A 26007-nucleotide genomic window follows, 5' to 3' on the forward strand; every position below is an offset into this window, starting at 1 on the left:
ATTTTGACGTCTATGAATGAAATTCCCGAAAAAAAAGTATCTTGCATAAAGCGTCAAAAACTCACTTGTGTTTGTCATTGTTCGTTGAGGGCGCTGCCAACTTAACTAGGGATGACAAACTAGACCGCTACGGACACACTTCCTGGTTGTACTGGTCACATGACTTCCTTTTCGAATTTATCTACGTGCAGGCAAGACCCTTTAGGATTGTACAATCCACTAGACCAAGGGTGTCAGACTCGGGTTGGTTCGCGGGCTGCTTTAACGTCAACTTGATTTCACGTGTGCCGGACCATTTTAGATATTATATTTAGATTTTTTTTAATAAATGGATTCAAAGAACTGGATTAAAAGCCCTGAATATTCAGTTTTTTTATAGATCCAAACCAATGTTTATTTTAACTTTTTTTTAAAAATATTTTTAGATTTTACAAAAGGATTTTTGAACTAAAAACACAGAAAAAAGATTAAAAAATGACAATTATTGATTTAAAAGGGGAAAAATCAGGAAATTTATTATACATCTATACTCTTCATTTTAATTTGATCCTAAAACAGAAAGTCGGCACTCATGATTTACTTTCCCGGGCCACACAAAATGATGCGGCTGGCCAGATTTGGCCCCCGGGCCGCCACTTTGACACCACATGTGCACTAGACGATCCTTTCGATTCATAGTGTATCTCAGAAATACCACGTGCGATGATTTTTCTCAAGATTTTCCCTTCAAAGTAACATGGTTGTACCCCCTATTAAAACCATGAATATGGGGTTGAAAATTATGAATCAGGGGGCGGCTTATACGAGAGAAATTGTCAAAATCAACAATTTTAAGGTAATTTTAAGGGTGTGGCTTATATGAGACGGCTAATATGCGAGTGAATTGAATGTGACAATTTTACATTAGTTTTGAAGTTGATTGCAATTCTCATCCAAATTTGACGATTCATGATCAAATTATGACATTCAGTTTTTCAATTGAACGGTCAAAAACTAGCCGCTTAAATGCAAATTTCTGGTGGCACATAAATTTAATATAAAAGAACCGGGTTGTCACAAAATGTAAAATGCATTCCTTTATGTAGTTCATAGTGAATGACGATAAAAGTAATAATAGATTTAGTGCTAATCCCTTTGATCTTGAACATTAGCGTACGCTGTCGTCACTTGAGATTTGTGGACGGTTAAAAACCTCAAATCTTGGCCTGAGGTATCGCACATTATCGGGTACTTGTGATGCGTGTTTGGACCGACACAAAAGCGGCGTGCTATATGCAAGAGCGTATAAGTGAGAAATTGGGGAAAACGGTGGAAAAACCTTTTTTGGCTTCCACGGCCGTGTTTTCTTTGATTAAGTTACAAACCATTATGCGGGAAATGGAAACCCTCCTGCAGCGTTCAAGAGTCAAGAGTCAAGGTAAAAGGGGAAGTGGTCAGACTTTCAATGACAGATGAGTGTAAGAGCTGTGGTCACAGATAAACCACATCTATTTTCATTCAGATGCAGTTATTTGTGGCACCCTCAATAAACATCGCAGTAGGGTTTAAGTCAGGTTAGGCTCCGACTGATAAAATGAGGAAAACAATAAGTCCAGACCAGGTTTATATCAAGTCAAGGGTACGGCTTATATGCGCACAAATTAGACTTGACATGCATGAAAGTCCAGACCAGCTTTATATTAAGTTTTTTTCTTTTGTTTTTTTTCTTTTCGATAAGGTTTAAGTCAGGTTAGGCTTCTACTGATAAATCGAGGCAAACAATAAATCCAGACCAGGTTTATATCAAATCAAGGGTGCGGCTTATATGCGTACAAATTAGACTTGACTTGCACGAAAGTCCAGACCAGCTTTATATCAAGTCCTTTCTTTAGTTTTTTTCTTTCCGATTGGGTATAAGTTTGGTTAGACTGATACTAATAAAAAGAGGCAAACACTAAATCCAGACCAGGTTTATATTAACTCAAGGGTACGGCTTATATGCGCGCAAATTAGACTTGACATGCACAAAAGTCCAGACCAGCTTTATATTAAGTTTCTTCTTTTGTTATTTTCTTTTCGATAGGGTTTAAGTCGGGTTAGGCTTCGACTGATAAAAAGAGGCAAACACTAAGTCCAGACCAGGTTTATATCAAATCAAGGGTAGGGCTTATACGCGCACAAATTAGCCTTGACTTGCGCGAAAGTCCAGACCAGGTTTATATCAAGTTTTTTTCTTTTGTTTTTTTCTTTTTGATAGGGTTTAAGTCGGGTTAGGCTTTGACTGATAAAATGAGGCAAACACTAAGTCCAGATCAGGTTGATATCAAATCAAGGGTGCGTCTTATATGCGCACAAATTAGACCTGACATGCACAAAAGTCCAGACCAGCTTTATATGAAGTTTTTTTTCTTTTCGATTGGGTTTAAGTTGGGTTAGGCTTCTAGTGATAAAACGAGACAAACACTAAGTCCAGACCAGGTTTATATCAACTCAAGGGTACGGCTTATATGCGCACAAATTAGACTTGACATGTACGAAAGTCCAGACCAGCTTTATATCAAGTCCTTTCTTTTGTTTGTTCTTTTTGATAGGGTTTAAGTCGGGTTAGGCTTCTAGTGATAAAAAGAGGCAAACACTAAGTCCAGACCAGTTCTATATCAAGTCCTTTCTCTTGTTTTTTTTCTTTTCGATAGGGTTTAAGTCGGGTTTGCCTTCTACTAATAACATGAGGCAAACACTAAATCCAGACCAGGTTTATATCAAATCAAGGGTATGGCTTATATGCGCACAAATTAGACTTGACATGCACGAAAGTCCAGACCAGCTTTATATCAAGTCCTTTCTTTTGTTTGTTCTTTTTGATAGGGTTTAAGTCGGGTTAGGCTTCTACTGATAAAAAGAGGCAAACACTAAATCCAGACCAGGTTTATATCAAATCCTTTCTCTTGTTTTTTTTTTAAACTTCCACTTGTTCTCTTCCTTACCCAAGCAGAATGCGTAAAATGCATACGCCCACTCCAGACATATTTGTCCACTCGCAAGTTTTGATGTCTAAGATAGGCCACGTTGAGAATAATAATTGAGCAATAAGGAAATGGAGAAAGCAATAATATTCAGCATTATTGCATTCACATGTGACTGCTAAATCCTCTCCGAACAGTTTCTAATGGATTCCGTATGGGAGGCGGTGGTGTGGTAACAACATAAATGTAGCTAAAGCTCCAGTGTTGTGGCTGGTGGGATTAGGTCTCTTTTCAAGCGCTCTAAGGGGCTCGGTGAGATAAACCGAAATAGCGGCTCATCTAACCATTTAAGTACACGGGCTGACATGCGTGAAGGACTTGTAAAATCTTCGGCTTCCACTCGGAGCCGACGACTAGTGGCGAACAATGCCAAAGACCACGCAGACCGCTTAGAGTAGCTTTAACGGAAGAGCTCCAGTTGGCGGCTCCGTTCCCACCAGTCCAAGAATGCGTTTCACCACAAAAACCTCTTTAGCACGCTTAACAGTATACACAGTGTGCCCGTAAAGCACCATTGCTGTCTTGTGCCATGGTTTTGAATTTCACAGGCAATATTACATTTATTCATCTTAATATTTCACTCTTTTGTCTTACTGAGTTCCTTCGATGCGAAATCGTGTGCCCAGAATGGACGACTTTACAGAAATGGTGGCATTTTTGCTCAGTTTTCTTTCATGGAATGATAAATGTTCGTTAATTTTCTGAACCGCTTATCCTCAAGGGTGCTTGACCCTATCCCGGATGTCTTTGGGTACCCAGCGGGGGACACCTTGTGGCCAGCCAATCGTAGGGCGTGAGTAGACAAAGGACAACCAATCATACTTCGGGTTCGAATCCAGGTCGGTCCACCTGTGTGGAGTTTGTATGTTCTCCCTTGGCCTGCGTGGGTTTCCTCTGGGTACTCCGGTTTCCTCCCACATTCCAAAGACATGTATGATAGGCTGATTGGACACTCCAAATTGCCCCTAGGTGTTAGTGTGACTGGTTGTCCGTCTCCTTGTGCGTTGGGATTGGTTGGCCACCGCTTCTAGCCCGTAGTCAGCTGGGATAGGCTCCAGCACCCCCGCGACTCGATAAATCGGTTTAGAAAACGAACGAATGAATGAACCAGCTAGCCTAGCATGCAAATTTTTGGGATATGGGAGGAAATCGGAGTACCCGGAGAAAACCCACGCAAGCCTGGGAGAACATGCAACAGAGTAAGGACTGACCTCAGATCAAACCCTCGACCCCAAAACTGTGAGGCTGACGTGTTAACTACTCGGCCGCCTGCCAAACCTTTTAATTGAAATTTTTAGTTATTCTTTTTTTGGGGTATTTTGTTTAATTGGACTAGTTGGATGTAGCTTGGCACAGGAGTAGACGTTGAGTGCCGCTCCCACATGCTGCCACAGGGATTCATCTCATTCCCTTCTCAGGCTGAGCCAAAATTACACAGAATCCCACATCCGTGAATTTATCATGCAGTTGCAAGGAGTGCCGTCGTAATACCAAAATTGGGACTTTAGTGTAATACGTGCATCAAGTGCCTCAATTCTGCTCTGGCAAAAAGTGTTTGGGTTTGATTTATTTAATAAGGGACAGCACATACTAATGAACATATTCATTTAAATGAACATGTATACAGTGATACCTCGACATACGAGCAATTTGAGATACGAGTAAAATTTGGGGCAAATATTTATCTTGAGATATGAGACATATTTTGATATACGAGCAGACAGCGGACGCGAGAGGCTGCTCATAAGAATATCATGGCCACTGTCTTTCTGGTCGCAACTGCCTCGTTTAATGTCTCTACGAACGTTGCATTTTTTCAGTGTTTTTTTTCCATTAGTCAGTGCGAATGGCGGAGCTTGTTCGCTAATACGAGAGGAGTATATACTACTTCTCGTTGCCAAGTGGTCATGCGTTATCCTATTGTGAGGACTTTGGTGTGCATCATTTTGGGAATATTTTGAAGGGAAGACCAACAAACAACCCTCGATAGGTTGCATCTGAAAGTCAGGTTGGAGGCGGGGCAAATAGAGCCAACCCGGGAACGAATTAATTTGTCTTTAGTTCATTCCTATGGGAAACATTTATTTGAGTTACGAGTAACTCGACATCTTGAGGTACCACTTTATTTATATATTTATTCATGTATTTATTTATTAACTTACTTATTACCTATCTATTTATGTCTAAAATGCCTTTCCTATTTCTGCATCCTCACCCTCTGGCTACTGTGACAACGAAATTTCCCGAATACGGGATGAATAAAGTTATCCAATCCAATGTAAGATTGTAGCTGGCTAATTTCCATCTTTAGTCCCTTGTTTAGGTTGAAGATAAACGATGACACGTACTACACACACACACACACACACACACACACACACACACACACACACACACACACACACACACACAAGTAGCACAGTTTTAGATAGCATTGTGATCGCAATATTGTTCGTCTAACAGCCAGGCTTAAAGATGATTGGCCAAGAGGTTCAGAGACGGGAGTTCACGAATGCTAATTGGTATTGAGTTCCAGGAAACTACACAGTCACCTCTAGAGCCAGCCCTTGTTGATGTGTCCTATCTCATTTCAGTCTTTACATCAGTTTCTGTCACATTTGTGTGTGTAGCCCTTTAAGACATGCAGGGTAAGGGTCAGAAAGCAAATAAAAATCAATAGATATGTCGATCAGGAAAAAAGTGCTAGTAGCAAAATTGGACATGATAGCGGGACCTATTGTGCTATACTAGTTGCAAGCTGGAAACATTTGTACTGTCATTTTATGGTATTTGTGAATTAAAAATCCCACAATTTTGACGCCGGTTCTGTGAATTTGTTGTCATAAGTCCTTCTTCTAGCGCTGCTGTGAGTCATAGTGAAATTCACTCTCATTCCAAAGGTCTTGTGCCATTCCCCAAAAATGTCAACCTCTCATGAGTACTCGCTCAACTAGGGCTTTTTAATTAACTTGATGTGACATAAACCATGTTTTACTACTTCACTAAAAGCTCCGATGGTTCATTTGCCCGCCACTCAGCGTACGTGTGCTCTCAATATTGCAACTTTTTTCCGTTGACACTGTGGCAATAAAGGAAAATTATTACTTTGTTTGTTTAACTTGCCCAAATTATCGCTTTGAGTATGACCATTTTGTGTTGTTTTTTAAATTCTTTCTAAAATAATAAATTAAAATGAAACAAACTTAAATCCACAGATGTTTAAAAACAAGACCTTCCCCTGTAGGAGGATCTTTTTTTTGTAATTATTTTTTTAATTAGCTTACTTTCTTAAACTTTTTGTTAAATCTGCGAATTTCTTACAGTAATTAGTGAGCAGAAAATACTAACACTTTGCAATTGGATGACATGATATATTTGTGTGTATATATACATATACAATGGTACCTCGACATACGAGTGCCCCGACATACGAGCAATTTGAGATACGAGTAAAATTTTGAACAAATATTTGCCTTGAGATAAGAGACAAATTTTGATATAAGAGCAGACTGCGTACGCGAGAGGCTGCTCATAAGAACATCATGGCCACTGTCTCTCTCCCTGCAACTCCCTCGTGTAATGTTTCTACACGAGCACTGGGCGGAGCGTTGCATTTTTTTCAGTGTTTTTTTCCCCCCGTTAGTCAGTGCGAATGGCGGAGCAATCGCTAATACGAGAGGAGTATACTAGTTCTCCTTGGCAAGTGGTCGTGCGTTATCCTATTGTGAGGACATTTGTGTGCATCATTTTGGGAATATTTTGAAGGGAAGACAAAAGCAAACAACCCTCGATAGGTTGCATCTGAAAGTCAGGGTGGAGGCGGGGCAAAAAGAGCCAACCCGGGAGAAGAAAGGTATCAAAATGTCAAACAAAATTAGAATTAAGTTAAGTGTTAGGTTAGATGAAACTTATTTTTGAGTGTGTCTGCATCGTAATCCAAGTTCATTTAAATTTGTTTGTTATATTACGAGCGCGTTGCCGTGCAAAAAGTGCCCCCCCCCCCACTTTTGAACCGATTCGGAATCACCGAAACAGCCAACACGATCTAACCATGAGAAACCGTTAGGAAATGATGCAGGATATAGTAGCATAGTTAACCGTTTGCAGATGTATGCAGATGAGCCCTTCGGCCGTTTGAATCCCTTGCGGGTGGCTAATTGTCCTAAAAAGCAATGGGCGGAGCCTCACGCCGGAGACCTGCTGTGTTCGAACCAATCTCCTCGGTGGGCTCGCCGCTCTAACGGTAGCATCGGGAAAGAGCGAATGGGGAATGAAATGGAGCGTGTTCAGGAAAGAGGGTTTACTGCGGAGTGAAAAACCCTTAAAGCGGGCCTCAACACGCCAACACAAAGAGGTTGGGAAGGACACAGGCTGAATCAAATTTGAGGCTTGTTGTTGTTGGGTTTTTTTTCAGTTTTTTTTTATTTTTCCTTGTTCTTTTTTACTTTGCAGTTCCTTAAAATTTCCAAGAATTTGAAAAGCCTTACGTGTTGTACATCTTTAGATATATTTAGGTTTTAAAGAAAACAGATGTCTATCTGTATGTATGTATATATAGATATTTATGTGTGTATATGCATGTGTACATGTCTCTTCTCTCATTTGCCGAACCGCTTCATCCTCATTAGGGTCGCAGGGGTGCTGGAGCCTATCCCAGCTGGCTCCGGGCCAGAGGCGGGGGACACCCTGAATTGGTGGCCAGCCAATGGCAGGGCACAATGAGACATACAAACAATCACTCGTAGCTAGGGGCAATTTAGAGTGTCCAATCAGCCTAGCATGCATGTTTTTGGAATGTGGGAGGAAACCGGAGTACCCGGAGGAAACCCACGCAGGCCCGGGGAGAACATGCAAACTCCACACAGGTGGATCGACCTGGACTTGAACCCAGGACCCTAGAGCTATGAGGCCCACACGCTAACCACTCGCAACACCGGGCCGCCCAATACATATTAAATCGCTATGAAAAAGTAGAATCGACGCATTAAAAAAAGTACCGAGAACCACATAACGTAAGGATACCGTTAGTCACAGGTGTCAAAGTGGCGGCCAGGGGGCCAAATCTGGCCCGCCTTATCATTTTGTGTGGCCCGAGAAAGTAAATCATGAGTGCTGTCTTTCTGTTTTAGGATCAAATTAAAATGAAAAGTATAGATGTATATTAAATTTCCTGATTTTCCTCTTTTAAATCAATAATTGTAAATTTTTAATCATTTTTTCTGTTTTTAGTTCAAAAATCATTTTTTAAAATCTAAAAATATATAAAAAAAGCTAAAATAAACATTGTATTAGAGCTATAAAAAACGGAATATTCAGTGCTTTTAATCCATTCATGAAAAAAAATCTAAATATTATATCTAAAATGGTCCGGCCCACATGAAAACCGAGAAGAAGTGCAGTCGGCATCTTGTATGACACGTCATCTTTCGTCCTTGATGGTTTTTTATTTTTTTATTTTTTGACCGTGGTTTTCATAGCAACTGCAGCCAACCAAGACCACTACATAATACTTTTTTTGCCCGTACACGAGCGAGAAATTTGTTTTGTGGTCTTTACGGATGGCATATTTTGAAGGCCACAGTTTTTCACGCTTGATTGTTCTCACTTTTTTTTTTTTTTTACACCTTTCTACAGTATGTGTCGGTCATTCACAAAGCAGTACGCTCTGCTATTGTTGTAAAATTCAGTCGTCCGTCACTGTGCGGTAGAGCTTGGTCTGTTCAACTATTACGTTTGTCTTCGTTTATTAGATTCTGCTTGTGTAACGTTGATTGTTACAGAATTTACATTTGGAAGATAATATGAGCAACAGAAACTTTTTTGTTCTCCGTCCATGGCAACATAGTAATTTAGTGCATACCTGTCAACCTCGACCAATTGTTCCCCTTATTAATGATTGCAATTCCCCTTATTGTTCAATTAAAAATGTACAAAAGCAACGCGGCACATATTTACTCACATAGGGCGTACGTAAAAGTCTAAAATTTTCTCCAAAGTGGACGGGGTGCTCAATCAGTCGGTGCAGTACATTCAAGATTCTGTAGATGTCGCTGTTTGACGCTGACAGCTTGACTGTGTGGGTACATTGCTTGCTGACGCGCTATATTTATATAGTGAAAAGGCATACACGATTGACATATCATGCTCAAAGCATGACAATATTAGCAATCGATGTTTTCGTCTGCTACCAGTGAGCGAGATGATCCAGATTAGATCGGAAATAGGTAAAACGAGATCGGTTTTACAAAAAAAACTTGCTTAAAAAAATCATGTACAAAAGTTGTTATACGGCGTACACAATTTGAAATGATCAAGAAACATAAAATATGGGAAAACGTCTGAGTTGACAGGTATGTTAGTGCAACCAAGCATCCGTTCTTTAAGTGTTCACGGCTGCAATGGTCACCAAGTTGAAGCTGTTGACTTTTCAAATGTGGTGAACCAAACTACTCTCATGGGAGAGAAAAAAATCATGTTAAACAGATGTTGGCGTAATGGCTTCAGCAGGGATTTACAAATTGTTAGGTTTCGTCTACCTTGTTCATCGGGTGTTTTTCACGGTGCGGAAAGTGTTTGTTGTTTGTTTGTCCTTGGTTTTATTTCCTTTTCAAATCATACAATTCGTGAAATAATAGCCATTTGTGTGATATTTCTCATGATGATCAAAACTGTGCGACAATACAGAAAATATCCCAATATGGGTCATTTTATAGCATGATGTCATAATATACATTTTATTTATGTGGTGAAAAATATTACAATTACGATCTTTTCCCTTACTCACTTTATTTTGAATTAAAATTAAACGGACCTGTTATTGCACTCAAAACTATTCCGTGTAACCAAGTGCAAAAGCATACATATTTTTGCTTAAATGTAAAGGTATTGAATTATCGACTATTTTTGACTAGTGGTTTTGAATTTTAGGACGGAGTTACACCATTTAATAATAATTGAATTAACATTATTGGAACCAATGGTGTTGTCTGTTGATTAGGTGTTGCTATTTTTCATTGTCTTACATGCATTACTTACATACTTTTGGCAGGGGGAGCCAATTGGTGAACTATTGCGTGGGGATAGAGAAATGTTGAAGCCGATTGGTTGTCCCATAAATCTAGTAAATTGGCAATTTTTTTTCACAAAATATGCATTATAGGGACAGGCCTAATTATGATAATTCTGTTGATAGTAAAATGTCAATAGAAAGTTTATCATATTTTCACGACTATAAGGCGCACTTAAAAGTCTTAAATTTCCTCCAAAATATAATCCAGTGTGCTTTATATATGGAAAAAAAATTAAAATGTGTCATTCATTGAGGGTGCGCCTTATAATGCGGTGCGCCTTATAGTCGTGAAAATATGGTACTCTATATCTTCATACTGACCATAACTGACTCAAAATAGTTTAAAATCTCTTTTTCTTCTTTGTTTCTTTTTGCCACATTATTAACCACATTTTAGGGGTGCATTCTATCAAAAAAACATGATTAAAATCTGATTAAATGCAGATAATGTTTCATTTTTTGGAAGGGACATGTTTAATCAATAAATAGGTCCATCTCAATGCACAGCTTTTTTTATTGCATTTTTAAAATGGTCAACGCAAATTCTCTTTTCTGAGACGCAAGCATAGTTTGTTTTTAATGCGTACTAGGCACAAAAAAAATCTCCCATGCTGTTGGTCCTGTCGTGAATAAACATGGCGGCTCCTTCATATTTATGCCGCATTTGTTCCATTGCATTGTTTATCGTATCGCCACAGCTTGGTGCAATGAATATTAATTTGTTGTGCAAAATGATCTGGTAAAGGCATCAGTTTTGTTTTTTTTTGCTCAATTTTATGAAAGGTTTATTTTTTTCCCTACATCTTATATTTTGGAATTATATATACATGGGTACTAATTTTTTTTAAAAAAATATTAGTCCGTCTCACCACAGAAAGCTGAGCATTTTGTTTGGGAAGCAAAGTGTTTTTGTGTTCAGGATGTTCTTTATCCGGTAACTGGACAAATGTGGGAGAGAGTGAATGATGTGATGGTGGAATAGAGCAAGATGAGTCACATTTTCTGTGAGGCACTGTTGTTTTCCACTGTTATTTTCTCACTTTAATGGCTTCTAAGTAATGGTAGGAAATGTTCATTTTTCATGTGAACTTTCTGTCTAACTTTAGCATTAGGAAAGTGCTTGAACATGAGTACATACACTTGGTAAAAGAATACTTTCTTAATGCAATAATTCATCAACAATGAATGGATTAAAGAAGAAAATTGAGCTATTTTTTTTAAGAATACATTTAAATACTCCAAATTGTTAGAATTTGAATGTACAGTAATCCCTCACCTTTTCACGGTTGAACTTTCGTGGCTTCAAAACATCGCAGATTTTTTTCTGGGGAAATTTATTTTTATCTTTTATTATTATTATTATTATTATTATTTTAAGTTCATAAAAATGTGAAAATCCATGCTGAAACTCGCAAGTGGAAGCAAGTCCAGTCTTCCGCTTGCTACTAGGACTCAGCACTGTAGAAAAAAAATATATTATTTTTATTTTTTTAAAGTTCAAACTCTTAACCAGAAGCCACTCTTGCTACTAGAACTCAGCACAGGAGATTTTTTAAATTTAATTTTTAATAGGGGTGACCCTACTTCACATTTTTTCAATTATCGCGGCCATGTTTGGTCCAGATTGACCGCAATATTCGAGGGATTACTGTATTTCATTTTCATATTTCTCTTGTGAAATCAAAATAAGACCTTTGAAGTTCTGTTTTTGTACTTTTAGAAACAATTATAAGCGTTTTTGATATTTTCCAATGGCAAATATGCAACACCTGAAATCGTGTCAACAGCGAGTGCATTTTCAATATGAAATTTGACAATCACACACGCACACACACGTCACATGAAAAAAAAACATGCTACCAGTGAGCCCTCCTGAAAATATGGGATTTAAAAGGATGAATGGAGCTATTAGAACATTATGTTGTTACTAACTGGGCATTAATAGAAGAAGAACATCGGAAAGCTTGTGCTTGGTCTTACTATATACGTGTATGAATATATAATATATTATTGACATAGTTTCCTGAGGGTTCACCATGTGTCAGGGATTTTGCTGGAGAGTAAATGTTCAAATTAGGATGTTAAGCGAAAAGGATAAATTAAAAAATACATGTTTTGGATTATAGATCTATATATTAAACGACAGAGACACATTATTACGATATAATTTTTATTCCGTAACACTCCCCCCTGTTGGAGCTTGTAAATGTATTCATTTAAAGAGAATTGAAAAAAATCAGAGTCTTACAAAAAAAATAAAAAAATAAAAATGTGATATTTATGTATGACTGAAGTATTTTTTGCTGGTCAAAACAAATCTGGACATCACCATGCAACTATTTGTCAGTGTGGGGTATGCCATATTGCTGTGTCAAAATGCACATAGTGTCTTCATTTAGATCGAGAGTATGTAAAAAAACAAGCAAAAAAATGATGGATTGTCACGTATTCTATTACACACGCTATGAGTTTTCTATTACAGGCCTGGGGCCTCACTTGTCAAGACCAGGCAAAAAAAGGTCTTGAAAATGCATGTGTATGTAACTTCCTTCACAAAGTAGGTGAGCTATATGAAAAAAATAAAAAAAATCTAATAAATAAATGTAAACCAAAAAAATCTACTCCTGCATTTGCCCCAATTTGGAAAAATGTCCAACTGGTTAATAGTTTTTTTTTCACTTTTTGCCTGTACAGTGGTACCTCAAGATACGAGCTTAATGCGTTCCGAGACTGAGCTCGTATGTCGATTTTCTCGTAACTCAAACGAACGTTTCCCATTGAAATGAATTAAAAACAAATTAATTCGTTCCAACCCTCTGAAAAAACACCCATAACGGGATATTGGATTGGAAAAACATTTTTATTTGTTCTAATTCGCTATTTATTAACAAAGTAACAAATAACTAGTGCTCTAATAGTAATAAAATGTGTTTAATTGTACTAAAATTAGATGGATTTCGTGGAGGGGAGAGAGGGGGGTGTTTTTTTGCACGGCAACGCGCTTGTAACATAACATAAACAAATTGAAATGAACTTGGATTACAATGCAGCCACATTCAAAAATAAGTTTAATCGAACCTAACACTAAACTTAATTCTAATTTTGTTTGACATGTTTATACCTTTCTTCTCCCGGGTTTGCTCTATTTGCCCCGCCTCCACACTGACTTGGTGCCAAATATAAGTAGCTCTGCGTATGTTTTCTCTGTTTATCAGGTTAATAATTCACCCACTTGCATTTCTTTTTTCTTTTTTTTTGGTCCTTTGGCATGTCAACACAAATAAAGCCACATAGCAGTTTTCTTTTTGCAGAAGGATATTTTAAAAGTTTCATTTTTAAAATGATTAAGATGGACAGTCATTTTTTTTGGTGGCATCTGCCCTGTTATGGAAAAATAAACATTACATAAATTACAATTATAATTGTGTTTGAGTTTGAGCTATTTAATAAAAGGAAAAAAACATATTAATGAACATAAACATTTAAATAATTGTTTTTACTTTGCTGATATTTCATCTGATTTATTAAATTATAATTATTTTGAACTGGAGATGACATTTTTAGACCTAAATTTCATTATTACACGACAATTAGCATTTTACAATGATTTTTCTTCCAATAATTCAATGAGTTTAATCAGCAAAAGTAGAAAAAGACAATTAACAGGTGCTAAAGAGTCTATGTATTGTTTGGGATATCAGGCACATATTTAAAGCAAAATTATTATTTTTTTGTATTCGCTGTACTACAGAAAATGTTTGAAGCTGTCAATTTAGTTGGTGAAAGCCCCAAACTTTTTCAAGGGTGTACAAATTAAACATCCAGCAGGAATAGTTGTAAGTGAGGTTTTAATTATATCTAGAGTAAATAAATGATTGGTAGTAGTATCTCCCCCTATAAATTAAAATGACGCATCTAATTTTCGACATGGCAAGATGGAAATCACTTCTCCTGTTGCTGTTCTTAAACAGTCTTGGTTAAGAAGGTCAGAAGTGTAGTTTGCTGCCTGCTGACATCTGATCTCCATCCTGGTGTGCTGTCAACGAGATCTTCCAGATTTACGAAGTTCACATTTTATTGCAATCTGTTGTACATCTTAATTTGGATGTCCTTCCTTCGATAACCTGATTGGAATTAAGGACTTTATGGATGACATTTACAGGTGGAATTTTAGATGTACTACATTACAATGAAAACCTTTTCCTAACTGCCCGTTGACGTAACAATTTATGGGGTCAAATTTGTATACAGTAATACCTCGACGTATGAGTGCACCGACATACGAGCAATTTGAGATACGAGTAAAATTTTGAGCAAATATTTATCTTGAGATACGAGACAAATTTTGATATAAGAGCAGACAGCGGACGCGAGAGGCTGCTCATAAGAATATCATGGACACTGTCTCTCTACCCGCAACTCCCTCGTGTAATGTCTCTACGAGTACTGGGCGGAGCCTTGCATTTTTTCAGTGTTTTTTTTCCTGTTAGTCAGTGCGAATGGCGGAGCAATCGCTAATACGATAGGAGTGAATACTACTTCTCGTTGGAAAGTGGTCATGCGTTATCCTATTGTGAGGACATTTGTGTGCATTATTTTTCAGAATATTTTGAAGGGAAGACAAAAGCAAACAACCCTCGATAGGTTGCATCTGTAAGTCAGGGTGGAGGCGGGGCCAATAGAGTCAACCCGGGAAAAGAAAGGTATCAAAATGTCAAACAAAATTAGAATTAAGTTCAGTGTTAGGTTAGCTTACATTTATTTTTGAATGTCTGTATCGTAATCCAAGTGCATTTAAATTTGTTTGTTATGTTAAGAGCACGTTGCTGTGCAAAAAGTCTCACCTCTACAAAATAAATAATTTTAGGACTATTAAACAATATAACCAACAGTTATTTGTTATTCTTAATAAATGGCGAATTAGAAAAAAATATGTTTTTTCAGCGAGTTGGAACGAATTAATTTGTTTTTAGTTCATTTCTATGGGAAACGTTAATTTGAGATAAGAGTAAATCCACATACTAGCTCAGTCCCGGAATGCATTAAGCTCGTATCTCAAGGTACCACTGTATAGCAGTATCTATAAATTAATGGTAAGATTTTCAGGCTATTGTGTATAGCTTTTATTGTGACGAGCTCCAACTGAGGCCACTCTGGAAAGCAGCTAGCTGGTGGTAAAAGTAGGCCATGCTCCCCGTTGTGCCACCTATGGGGCCTACTTCCCTTTTGCTATTTGTTCCGTTTTCTCTGCTGCCTTCCTATACTAAGCTCTCGCTATACGGTATTGGGCCTCAACTGTTACGGAACATTTTAAACAGACAGTCAAATAATGTAAGGGCGTTTCACAACCAGATGTCCTACCGCTTTGATTCGACATGATTATTTTTCCATGCTAAACTCAAGAATAAGCCTTACATGCTGATTAAGTGTGAAATTGAAGAGAAGATAATTGTGCAACCATAGAGGTGCCATTTCTGAGCACTTGAATGCCACACCACCGTAGTACTGAGGTAGAATCTGTATATATGTGTGTGTGTATGTATGTATATATATATATATATATATACACATACATATATATATATATATATATATATATATATATATATATACATATATATATATATATACATATACACACATATATATATACACATACATATATACATATACATATATATACACACACACATATATATATATATACATATACGTATATATGTGTATATATATTTATATATTATATATGTATATATACATATATATACATATATATATGCACATATATATACATATATATACATATACAGACACTCCTCAACTTACGAACGCAATTGGTTCCGAGCGATTGTTCATAAGTTGAATTTGTTTGTAAGTTGATTTAGTGCTATATTTTGTATTATAATTTATGTTTAAGGCCTATATAAGTATATTGAAGGTTTATATAAGTGCATTTGTATGTTTAAGGCTTGTATAAGTAACACGCATTGGTTTGTACTGAAAAAAAAAAAATTTAATAAAATGGAGAGAATATGTACAGTACTGTAGAGAGAGAGATAGATTTATGTATTAGAAACTGGCCAAAAGAAGCGACCTAATGACGATTGCACAGTTTTCTTCTTTTTTTCATCATAAATGATGCAGTAGCACTGTATGGCATCATTCAATTGATTTGCAAACTTTGTGCAACGTTCAATATTTGGGTCCTGCTGCTCGATCTTTCTGTTTATAAATGGTACTGAATGTGCAACGCTCACCACTTTCTGACGCGCATCAAGCTTCGTTATTATTGCCACTGGTTTCAAATGAAATGGCTTGCCTCTTCCTTGCAACTCCCTCAATAGAAGCCTTTAGCTTTTTACCAACCATATTCAATATTGGATGCATGAGATATTTAATGATACAAATGAAAAAGGTTCTTTGCACACTGGAGATACATTCACGCACTTCTTCTTCGTTGCAATGCGGAAGGTAGATGCTGGGTGAGCTGAGCTCTCACAGCGCCAGGCGTCGGTATTAGCGGCGGAAAGAAGTACTACTCTGAAAAAGACGCGAAATACAAAATTGGACTTGCGAACATTTTTGGACTTAAACGCAATTTGCAGACATGTTCGTATGTACCGTTGTTCGTAAGTTGAATGTTCGTAAGTAGGGGAGCGTCTGTACACATATATACACACACCTATACATATACATATACGTATATATGTATATATATATTTATATATTATATGTGTGTATATATATATGTGTATATATATACATATATACATATACGTATATATATATGTATATATATGTGTATATATATATTTATATATTATATATGTATAAACCTGTGTATATATATATATATACACATATTTATATACACTAACTGGAAGAGACGTGTAAAAAAAAAGTGGCCAAATGAGAAGGAAACATTTGTGAAATCCCCAAAAAAATCTTTTAAATACTATATTTTAAATGCTCTCATGGAACTAACTCCATTACGCAGTGGAACCTCACAAATAAAGCCTTCAAAAAGAGAACACTATGAAATGTAACTGTTGTTAGGGGATGAGGAAGTATTGTGGTTGAGAAGTTAAATTGCATAAAAAGCTACTATAGCTTCAAAGATAAGGTGCGTTGTATTTTTCATGCATTTAACATTTTTTTCTTCCACTCGTCATTTTTTACTTTGGTTGTATTTAAAATTCCCAACTACAATTCTTGTCTTTTAAAAGAATAGCTGCAATATACCAACTTGTTGGGGCTTAAATACTCTTACATTTTGGGGGATTTCGTAACTAGGATTTTGTATTTTTCATGTTGGGCCGGAATTAGTAAATCAAAGGCAACTGAAAATTTCCTATCTACGACTGTAGACGTGACTTTTTATATTACTTATGTTTTTACTGGGAAAACGCACTTTGTGGAGTACCACCACCAATTTCGTTATACGCAGCTGTGTATGATGACAATAAAGGCTTTTGTTTTGATTTGATTAGAGTACCGAGGAAAAAAATACAATTATTTGAATACTAATTGTTTTTCCTCAGAACGGCCTGCTCGCTAAAGTTAAAGTAGCTTGATTGCTAATCCACGAGATGGCTTATTTTTCTTCATCCTCGCTACCATTTGCTTTTATGCTTTTGTCCTGATTTAACATGCCTCAGCGGAGGCTGTAATGCATGTCGCTTGCATGCTGTGGGCACGTGACTGCTGGTCACGCAAGTACATAGCGTGAATTCACCTCCTCTCTTTGCTCCCATTTGCTCATTTTCTCCTCACATGACTCCTCTTAGTCACGAACATGGATTATTTATGATGTTGCCCGCTCTGTGCCAAGATCGTTTTATTCAGCCGGAAATGTTGGAAAAACTTTTGCTAATATTCCCCTTTTGACTTTCCCTTTCTTTGTGCCCTTGGATTGAGTTCTGATGTTTATTCCAGAAAGGTCCGGATTTATTCTAAGGAAACAATTAGTGAAGCAAATTAGTCTATAGTATTTGATGGCTCAATTTTCCCAAATTTTCAGCAGAACCGCCTGCGTATGTTGGTTTTATATTCAGTTACTTTGTATAGTGGTACCTCGACCTACGAGCAGCTCTACCTACGAGATGCTCGAGATACGATGAAAATTTCGATCAAATAATTCGCCCTAGATACGAGAAACATTTCGAGATGCGAGAAAGCCAGGTGGCCATGACATGAGAGGCTGTTTATCATTGTAGCGCACTGTCTTTTTTTGCCGCACCTCTTTCGTGTATAACATATCTACGAGCACTGAACGATTTATTCAGACGAGTTTCGACCAGGAAACACAACGCGCATGCGCGGGAAAAAAGAGGGCTTTCTGGGTAATGAAGTATACTCGTGCACACAACACCGATATCCAATGGCATTCTTTCTCAGAATAAAACTTCATTACCCACAATCAATACATGGGTAGGCTGAGCTGTTGCGTTTTTCCTTCCTTAGCCTGTTAGCTCCCGCGATCGCTCATTCAAGACTACTTCTCGTTGGCAAGTGGTAGTGCGTTATCCTATTGGGAGGACATGTGTGCATCATTTTCGGAATATTTTGAAGGGAATACAACAGCAAACAGCCCATCGATAGCGAACGTGAGGGTGGAGGCGTGGCAAACAGCTAACCCGCCCAGAACGAAGGTAAAAAAAATTACAACAAAATTAGAATTCAGTTTTGTGTAAATTTACATTAAACGTATGCTTGAGTGTGTCTGTATATATTAATCCAAGTTAATTTAAATTAGTTTGTTCAGTTACGAGTGCGTTATCGTGGAAAGATACCCCCCCTCCCCTCTCCTTCTGTCCCTCTCTGTACCCTCCGCGAAATCTGCCCAATTTTAATATACTATTAAATACATTTTATCACTATTAAACCACTAGTTATGTGTTACTTTGTTAAAAGATGGCGAATTAGAAGAAATAAAACTTTTTTCCAATCCAATATCCTGTTTTGGGTGTTTTTTCAGAGGGTTGGGACGAATTAATTTGTTTTTATTTCATTTCAATGGGAAACATTCGCTCGAGTTACGAAAAGCTCGACATACGAGCTCCATCCCGGAACGGGAAAATACAGTACTGTGCCAATACATTTTTATAAAAGAACCCAACAACGACCAAGCACATACTATGTACTTATATGTTTGCCAGAAAAGTACTGGTAGAAATGTTCACTTTTTAATATTTATTGCTTTGTTGACATTCAAATTGAATTATGTGAGCTGCTCTGTTGTCAATGGGATGAAGAATTCTGAATTGATTTTATATTTTTGTTTTTTTCTCTCTGTATTTCTAAAGTGATGGAGCCCATGACGGTTACTACGTCGTTGGGGGGACCAGATGAGTTTGATCGCAATGCCCCACGGATTTGTGGGGTTTGTGGCGACAAGGCCACTGGCTTCCACTTCAATGCGATGACCTGTGAGGGTTGTAAAGGCTTCTTCAGGTAAGTCATGAGAATAGATGTACTCGTATCATACCTTTCTCTTTTAATCTCGAAAAAAATAGGATTTTAGAAAATGCCTGATAACAGCTATTTTTTTAATTACTTCTGGGAAATATTGTGTTTCAAATTTCTTTCTGCTGGGATTCATTTAAATAGAGGTTATGTTGATCCCTGTACAATTTTAGAAGGCGTGATATGGGTGTTGAATATCACCATACACGACTGGTATTATTGCAATCAAAGATGTCGGTAATGACACACACTTGATTTAATTGATTTATAATTCAATTTGAACCTTATTTCTGAACAATTTTCCATACTTATCAACCTCGGTGAATTGCTCCCATTATAAATGATTGCAATTCCTCTAATTAAGCAATAAAAAAGTACAAATGCAGTGCAGCACATATTTACTCACATAGGGCGCACTTAATAGTATAAAATTTTCTCCAAAGTGGACGGGGTGCCTAATCAGTATGCACTAAATTCGGGATTCTGTAGATGTCGCTGTTTGACGCTGACAGCTTGGCTATTTGGGTACATTGCTTGTTGATCCGAATTAGAGCCGAAACGGGTAAAACGAGATCGGTTTTACAAAAAAACGTACTTAAAAAATCCTGTACAAAAGTTGTCATACGGCGTACACAATTTGAAATGATCAAAAAACGTATAAAATACAGGAAAAATGTATAAGTTGCCAGGAATGCTTTTCAGTCTCAGTAATGGTCTGTTTTGGAGTGTAACTCATCTCATGTTTTACTCTGTTTACAGGCGAAGTATGAAGCGTAAAGCCGCTTTTACCTGCCCATTCAATGGAAGCTGCACCATCACCAAAGATAACCGACGTCACTGCCAGGCCTGCCGACTCAAGCGCTGCATTGACATTGGCATGATGAAAGAATGTGAGCAGAACTCTGACTTGTTGACACATTAATTTTTGGGGGGCAGAGGACGTAACAAATATTTACCGTATTTTGCTATTTAATATACCCGGGTATATTAAATGATTTTTGCTTTTTTGAGCCTCCTGTTTGTGCGCCATTTAATATACCCCTGCCGTTTAATATACCCGGGTATATTAAATGGGGGTGGGGGGTATATTAAACTGCAAAATACGGTAGTGTTAGTGTTGTTGTTGTTGTTGTTGTTAGTGTTAGTGTTGTTGTTAGTGTTAGAATTACAGTGTTGTTGCTACCGTATTTTGCCGTTTAATATACCTGGTTATATTAAATGATTTTTGCTTTTTTGAGCCTCCCGTTTGGATTGGATAACTTTATTCATCCCGTGTTCGGGAAATTTCATTGTGACAGTAGCAAGAAAAGGCATAGTTGTATGTTAGACAGTACAGTCGCAAAGGCCGCAGAACAACAAAGCAAAAGCACAAAGTACAAAGCAAATCAAGGTAAATGGGATCATTAAGAATCACCAAATCAAATCATTAAGACAGAAAAGCAGCAAAAACACAAAACGAGCAAGCGTGGACGGAGCTACCGCCACCGGCTGCCACTTGAACGGCGCCATTTTGGTTGCGGTAGCAAAAACGGATACAGACTCAAAAGACGTAAAGTTGGACAAAAAACTGGTAACCACACACAGTCTTCCACAAGATGGGGAAATTCTGCAGACTGTGACCGAGGTAGAGAATATGCAGAGTTGCTTATCCGCACAGTTCCTCAGTAGTCTGGAGCTGAAGACAACAGTAGCAGAGTAGAGCCCCTCGACTCCGTTGCTGGTAAGCGCCAACAGCTCTTCCATCTTATCCCATGATGGAATGGTTGGTCAGAAGCGTTGCCTCTTCTCCCGGCACTTTTGTCCAGCTCCGAAAAATAATTTAAAAAAAATACCCAGGTATATTAAATGGGGGGTATATTAAACAGCAAAATACGGTAGTGTTAGTATTAGAGTGTTGTTGTTTGTGTTAGAGTTAAAGTGTTGTTGTTACCGTATTTTGCCGTTTAATATACTCTGGTACGGGTATATTAAATGATTTTTGCTTTTTTGAGCCTCCCGTTTGTGCGCCATTTAATATACCCCTGCCGTTTAATATACCCCTGCCGTTTAATATACCCAGGTATATTAAATGGGGGAGGGGGGTAATTTAAACGGCAAAATACGGTAAATACATTATTTTTTTGCCTACAAATCACTCTCTGGTGAGGGTTTGTATTGTGGTTAGGATGTCAGCTCAGTGAAACGCTTCGGGTTAGGAAAAGAGTTTCCTTCCTGCATGGGGTTTAATCAAAAAGTTAAAGACATTCAGTGGGAGGGAGCCATGAAGATAACATCAATAGAATCAAGTGGAGTGTGAAAATGGACCTGATTTGCCATGACAGTAAGAGCTAGGAAATGTGGGAAATCTTTGTTTAAGCGTCTCTGGCTAAAGCTAATGAATTTACAACAGTCTCTGAAGACGAGGTGCGACTTGGGCTAAGTTTAGAACTTGCCGTGACAAGTAGTGACGTTAAGAGAATATGACGAATGGGAAGCGAAGCAAAGCGTCCGGGTGAAGCCACAATACGTACCGCCAGGCCTTCGAAAAACAATTGCGTGCTGACATCTGTCAATACGAGATGTGGTGAAGTTTTATACATTTTGTGGCGTCTTCTTGGCTTCCCAGCAATGCATTGGCACCATGTCCTTTCTCAGTATTTCACAGTGTCCTGATGGTGGGCAGAAAATGAGAAACGCTGCGGTTATTGTGGTGAATTTATTTTTTTTAAACGCTCATTTTTAGCATCAACGTTTCTGCTTTAGTTTTGATGTGCGTAGTTATGCGATGGAGCTTGCCAAAAGTTTCAACGTTGTTGTTTTCAACTCCTTGTGAACATTGTTTTCGGGAAGGAAGAATCGCAACAAAGCCAAGTTCGTGGGCCATTTATCTGTTGGTGGGCTTTCATCTCGGAGGAAAACAACATTGGGAATCAAAACAGCTCAGATTGCGTGAACAGATGTAAACGTTTCAGGAGTTTTTGGGCGGACCACTTGGATCAGATCATATTGATTATATACCCACTTTGTTCAAAATATTGCTATGCAATAAATCTTGAATTGTGAAAAAAAACACAAAACTAGACCTTGCAGAAATAAAACTATGGTCAGATTTGGACTCGGCACCCCAGATTTTCAGAACAACAATATATTTCCGTACTAGTGAAATTGCTTGCAGTCCCGCATAATAAATTGAAAACGTTGTAGTAGAGCTGGGCGATAAAACGATAATAATTACCGTGAAATATTTTTTTTGAACGACAATATTAAAAACTTTTGAGAAAAATTCAAGAGTTATAAACTGTAATTGCACCACACGACCACCAGGAAAACGGTGGCGCTGTTGCGAGATGAACGCTAGTTCCAGACCAACGCTCAGGAGAAGAGGATGATGGGGAAATGTGTTTTTAGCATGTTGGCAATCGAGGCTAAATGAATGCAAAAGGACAATAACACAGTCAAAATAACAGATTATGAGATGCAGGACAACACCGAGCCAATCGACTAAAAGATCCAAGTGAATTCTCCAAGCCATTTTCTTTCCTTTTTTTAAATGCCTCATAGTTACCGATTATTACGACTATTAATACTCATTGAAAAATGTCCTTAACCCACTGTCCTTTTGCGGACAGCCAGTAATATTTTTCTTACTTGATATCAAGGTGTTTCCCCATTTTATGTAAATATTATGAAAACGTTGCAAAATTCTAAAACTTGTTATATTGGCTTAAACTGGGTTAAGTTCATCCAACTTTGTTTATTTTATTTTTTTTGTAAATGGCCATTTATGAGGTAAATTTACAGTTTATTTTTGAAAGGCTGAAAATAGTCTGCTTGCCAATGGTGAATAAGTCTTGAGTTAATTATTTTAATTATTTCATATTGCACAGCAACGTTCGGTTTGAAGGCAAATTTATAAAAATAAAAACTGTCAACATTTCTGCCGGTTTTATTATTTATTTTACGTGTCGTTTGACAAAATGTCACTCCCACCCCCAGTTTTTTTTCCCCTTTTCTTTTTCCAAATGTTGTTTTCCTCCTCCACAGTGGCCCTCCCATGAAGCTCTCTTGTCGAGGACAGAGCATTACCGCATCCAATTAGTCCCTTTACAAAAAGTAAACATTTATTTTGCCAGGTTCTTGGCTTCCTCAAGATGTGGGTTTGGTTTTTGTCCGGCACTTTCCAAACAATGCCGTCTTGAGCTCGGTCTTTGCTAGAAACCATTTGGCTCAAAGTTGTCCTTAAAATAGGCAAACACTGATCAAACTGTGCCTTTTCAATGCTGCCAACTGCACAAGTTTTAGTGTGTGCCGTTGGCATGGGTGAATTTGGTTAGGCAGTGAAAGCCTAATTAATTATGACAGGTTAAAAGAGATGAAAAACTAAATAAGATAGACGGACGGCTAGATTCTTTCAGGGGCCTTTTTTAATGCTTTTAATGTTCTTGTTTTTGACATCCACATTATGTGGTTATGTAACGTTGCTTTTGTGCTTCCCGAGTCCAGAGTGGCGTCATTCAAAAGTCACTTTAAATATAGTTGTTTAGAGACTGTTTAGTAAGAATAACAGGACTTGAGAGAAAAATAAGAATTACTTGTTAGTCTGTAAAGGTTTGTTTTTGTTTTTATATTACTTGCCTGTGATTTAGTTATCCATTTTCAACTATTTCTATTAAAGACCAGAATTCAGATTCTTGATTAAAATAGTAACATTATAACAACAACAACAACAAAAAATGAAGGTTAAAATTGTTTGCCGCAAGTAGAATTGCTTGTCTTGAGCCAACAAATCCAATGTTTACTTCATATGAATGTAAGGCAGGGCAAATATATTATATGAATAGCAAAATTTAACAATTTAAATACTGTATTTTCTCGCATGTACGCCGTATTTCTAACTAAAAAAAAAGATGACTGAATCAAGGGTACGACACGGCCTATATGTGCACAAATTAGACTTGACATGCACGAAACTGCAGGGTGACGGAGACAAGACGCCATAACGCAAGAGAATGTGGGCAATACGGTCATTTATTTCAACATTGAGAAAAGATAAACAGATGAAACCCTTAACAAATTTTATTTTGACGTCTAAAAATCTAATTCAAGAAAAACAAACAAACTGTGTCTTGCATAAAACATGAAAAAAACTCACTTGTACCTGGCATTGTTCGCTCAGGGCGCCGCTATCTTACCTAGGCATGACTAACTAGACCGCTATGGACACACTTCCTGGTTTTACTGGTCACGTGACTTCCTTTTATGAAGTTGTCTACGTCACGTGTGTCAAAGTGGCGGCCCGGGGGCCAAATCTGGCCCGCCGCATCATTTTGTGTGGCCCGGGAAAGTAAATCATGAGTGCCGACTTTCTGTTTTAGGATCAAATTAAAATATGAGTATAGATGTATATTAAATTCCCTGATTTTCCCCCTTTTTAAATCAATGATTGTAATTTTTTATCATTTTTTTCTGTGTTTTTAGTTCAAAAATCATTTTGTAAACTCTAAAAATATACATAAAAAAAGCTAAAATAAACATTGTTTTAGATCTATAAAAAAAATTGAATATTCTGGGCTTCCAGTTCTTTTAATCCATTTATTTAAAAAAATCTAAATATTATATCTAAAATGGTCCGGCCCACATGAAATGGAGTTAACGTTAATGCGGCCTGCGAACCAACCCACGTCTGACACCCCTGGTCTACGTGCAGGCAACACCCTTTAGGAATGTGCAATCCAGCAATCGATTTATACAGTATCTCAGAAATACCATGTGCAATGTTTTTTTTAAAGATTTTCCCTTCAAAGTAACACATTTGTACTCCCTATTAAAACCATGAATATTGAGCTGAAAATTGTGAATCGGGGGCGTCTTATACAAGAAAAATCGTAAAATTCAACGATTTTAAGGCAATATCAAGGCTACAGCTTATACGCAGAGGTGGTCGATATGCGAGAAAATACGGTAATTCAGTGTGCTTTACATCAAATGAAATACAGCAGAAATAAAACCACAAATAAAATGGTGTATAAAAGTCACATTAAATCATGAAGTCAGTTAAAACCAAAACAGACAATGCTCTCATCGCCATAAGGCTTTGCTCTTTTTGGGCGTTCTTCTCCATCTGTCTGGCCACGCCGTTCAGCGCTCGATGGGTCGCCAGCTCACACTGAACCGTGCAGGCAGACACACTGACCGTGGCAGTGAATCAAAAGGATAATACTAGGAATTCCGGGGTGAGTGCATTTGTCCGTAAAAGGGACTACAGAGCCAATAAGCCCAGGAGTGGCTATTTCTGCTAGCATTGTCCACTAAGCAATGTCTGTTACCTATTGACCTCGACAGGCTAATGTTGTTTATGTTTACTTAGGAGAATGGCAAAACTGTTAGGCAACAAGCGGCGCAGCGCTTGAGTGATTAGCACGTCGGCCTAACAGCTTTGGGGTCCTGCGTGGGTTTTCTCTGGGTACTCTGGTTTTCCCCCACACTCCCAAA

The 26007-nt window shown here is 37.7% G+C and overlaps 1 protein-coding gene across 2 annotated transcripts in view; it reads left to right on the plus strand.

The window, feature by feature from the left end:
* Positions 1-26007, plus strand: part of LOC144085529 (vitamin D3 receptor A) — a 51740-nt gene that overhangs the window by 7539 nt on the left and 18194 nt on the right. For both annotated transcript variants that reach the window (XM_077614893.1, XM_077614902.1), the window contains exons 3-4: positions 19377-19524; positions 20296-20426. In XM_077614893.1, coding sequence (XP_077471019.1) covers positions 19379-19524; positions 20296-20426 — 277 coding nt within the window. In that variant the 5' untranslated portion in view covers positions 19377-19378. The remainder of the gene's footprint in view (positions 1-19376; positions 19525-20295; positions 20427-26007) is intronic.

Source organism: Stigmatopora argus, chromosome 1 (genome assembly GCF_051989625.1).
Source record: "Stigmatopora argus isolate UIUO_Sarg chromosome 1, RoL_Sarg_1.0, whole genome shotgun sequence".
Lineage (NCBI taxonomy): Eukaryota > Metazoa > Chordata > Actinopteri > Syngnathiformes > Syngnathidae > Stigmatopora > Stigmatopora argus.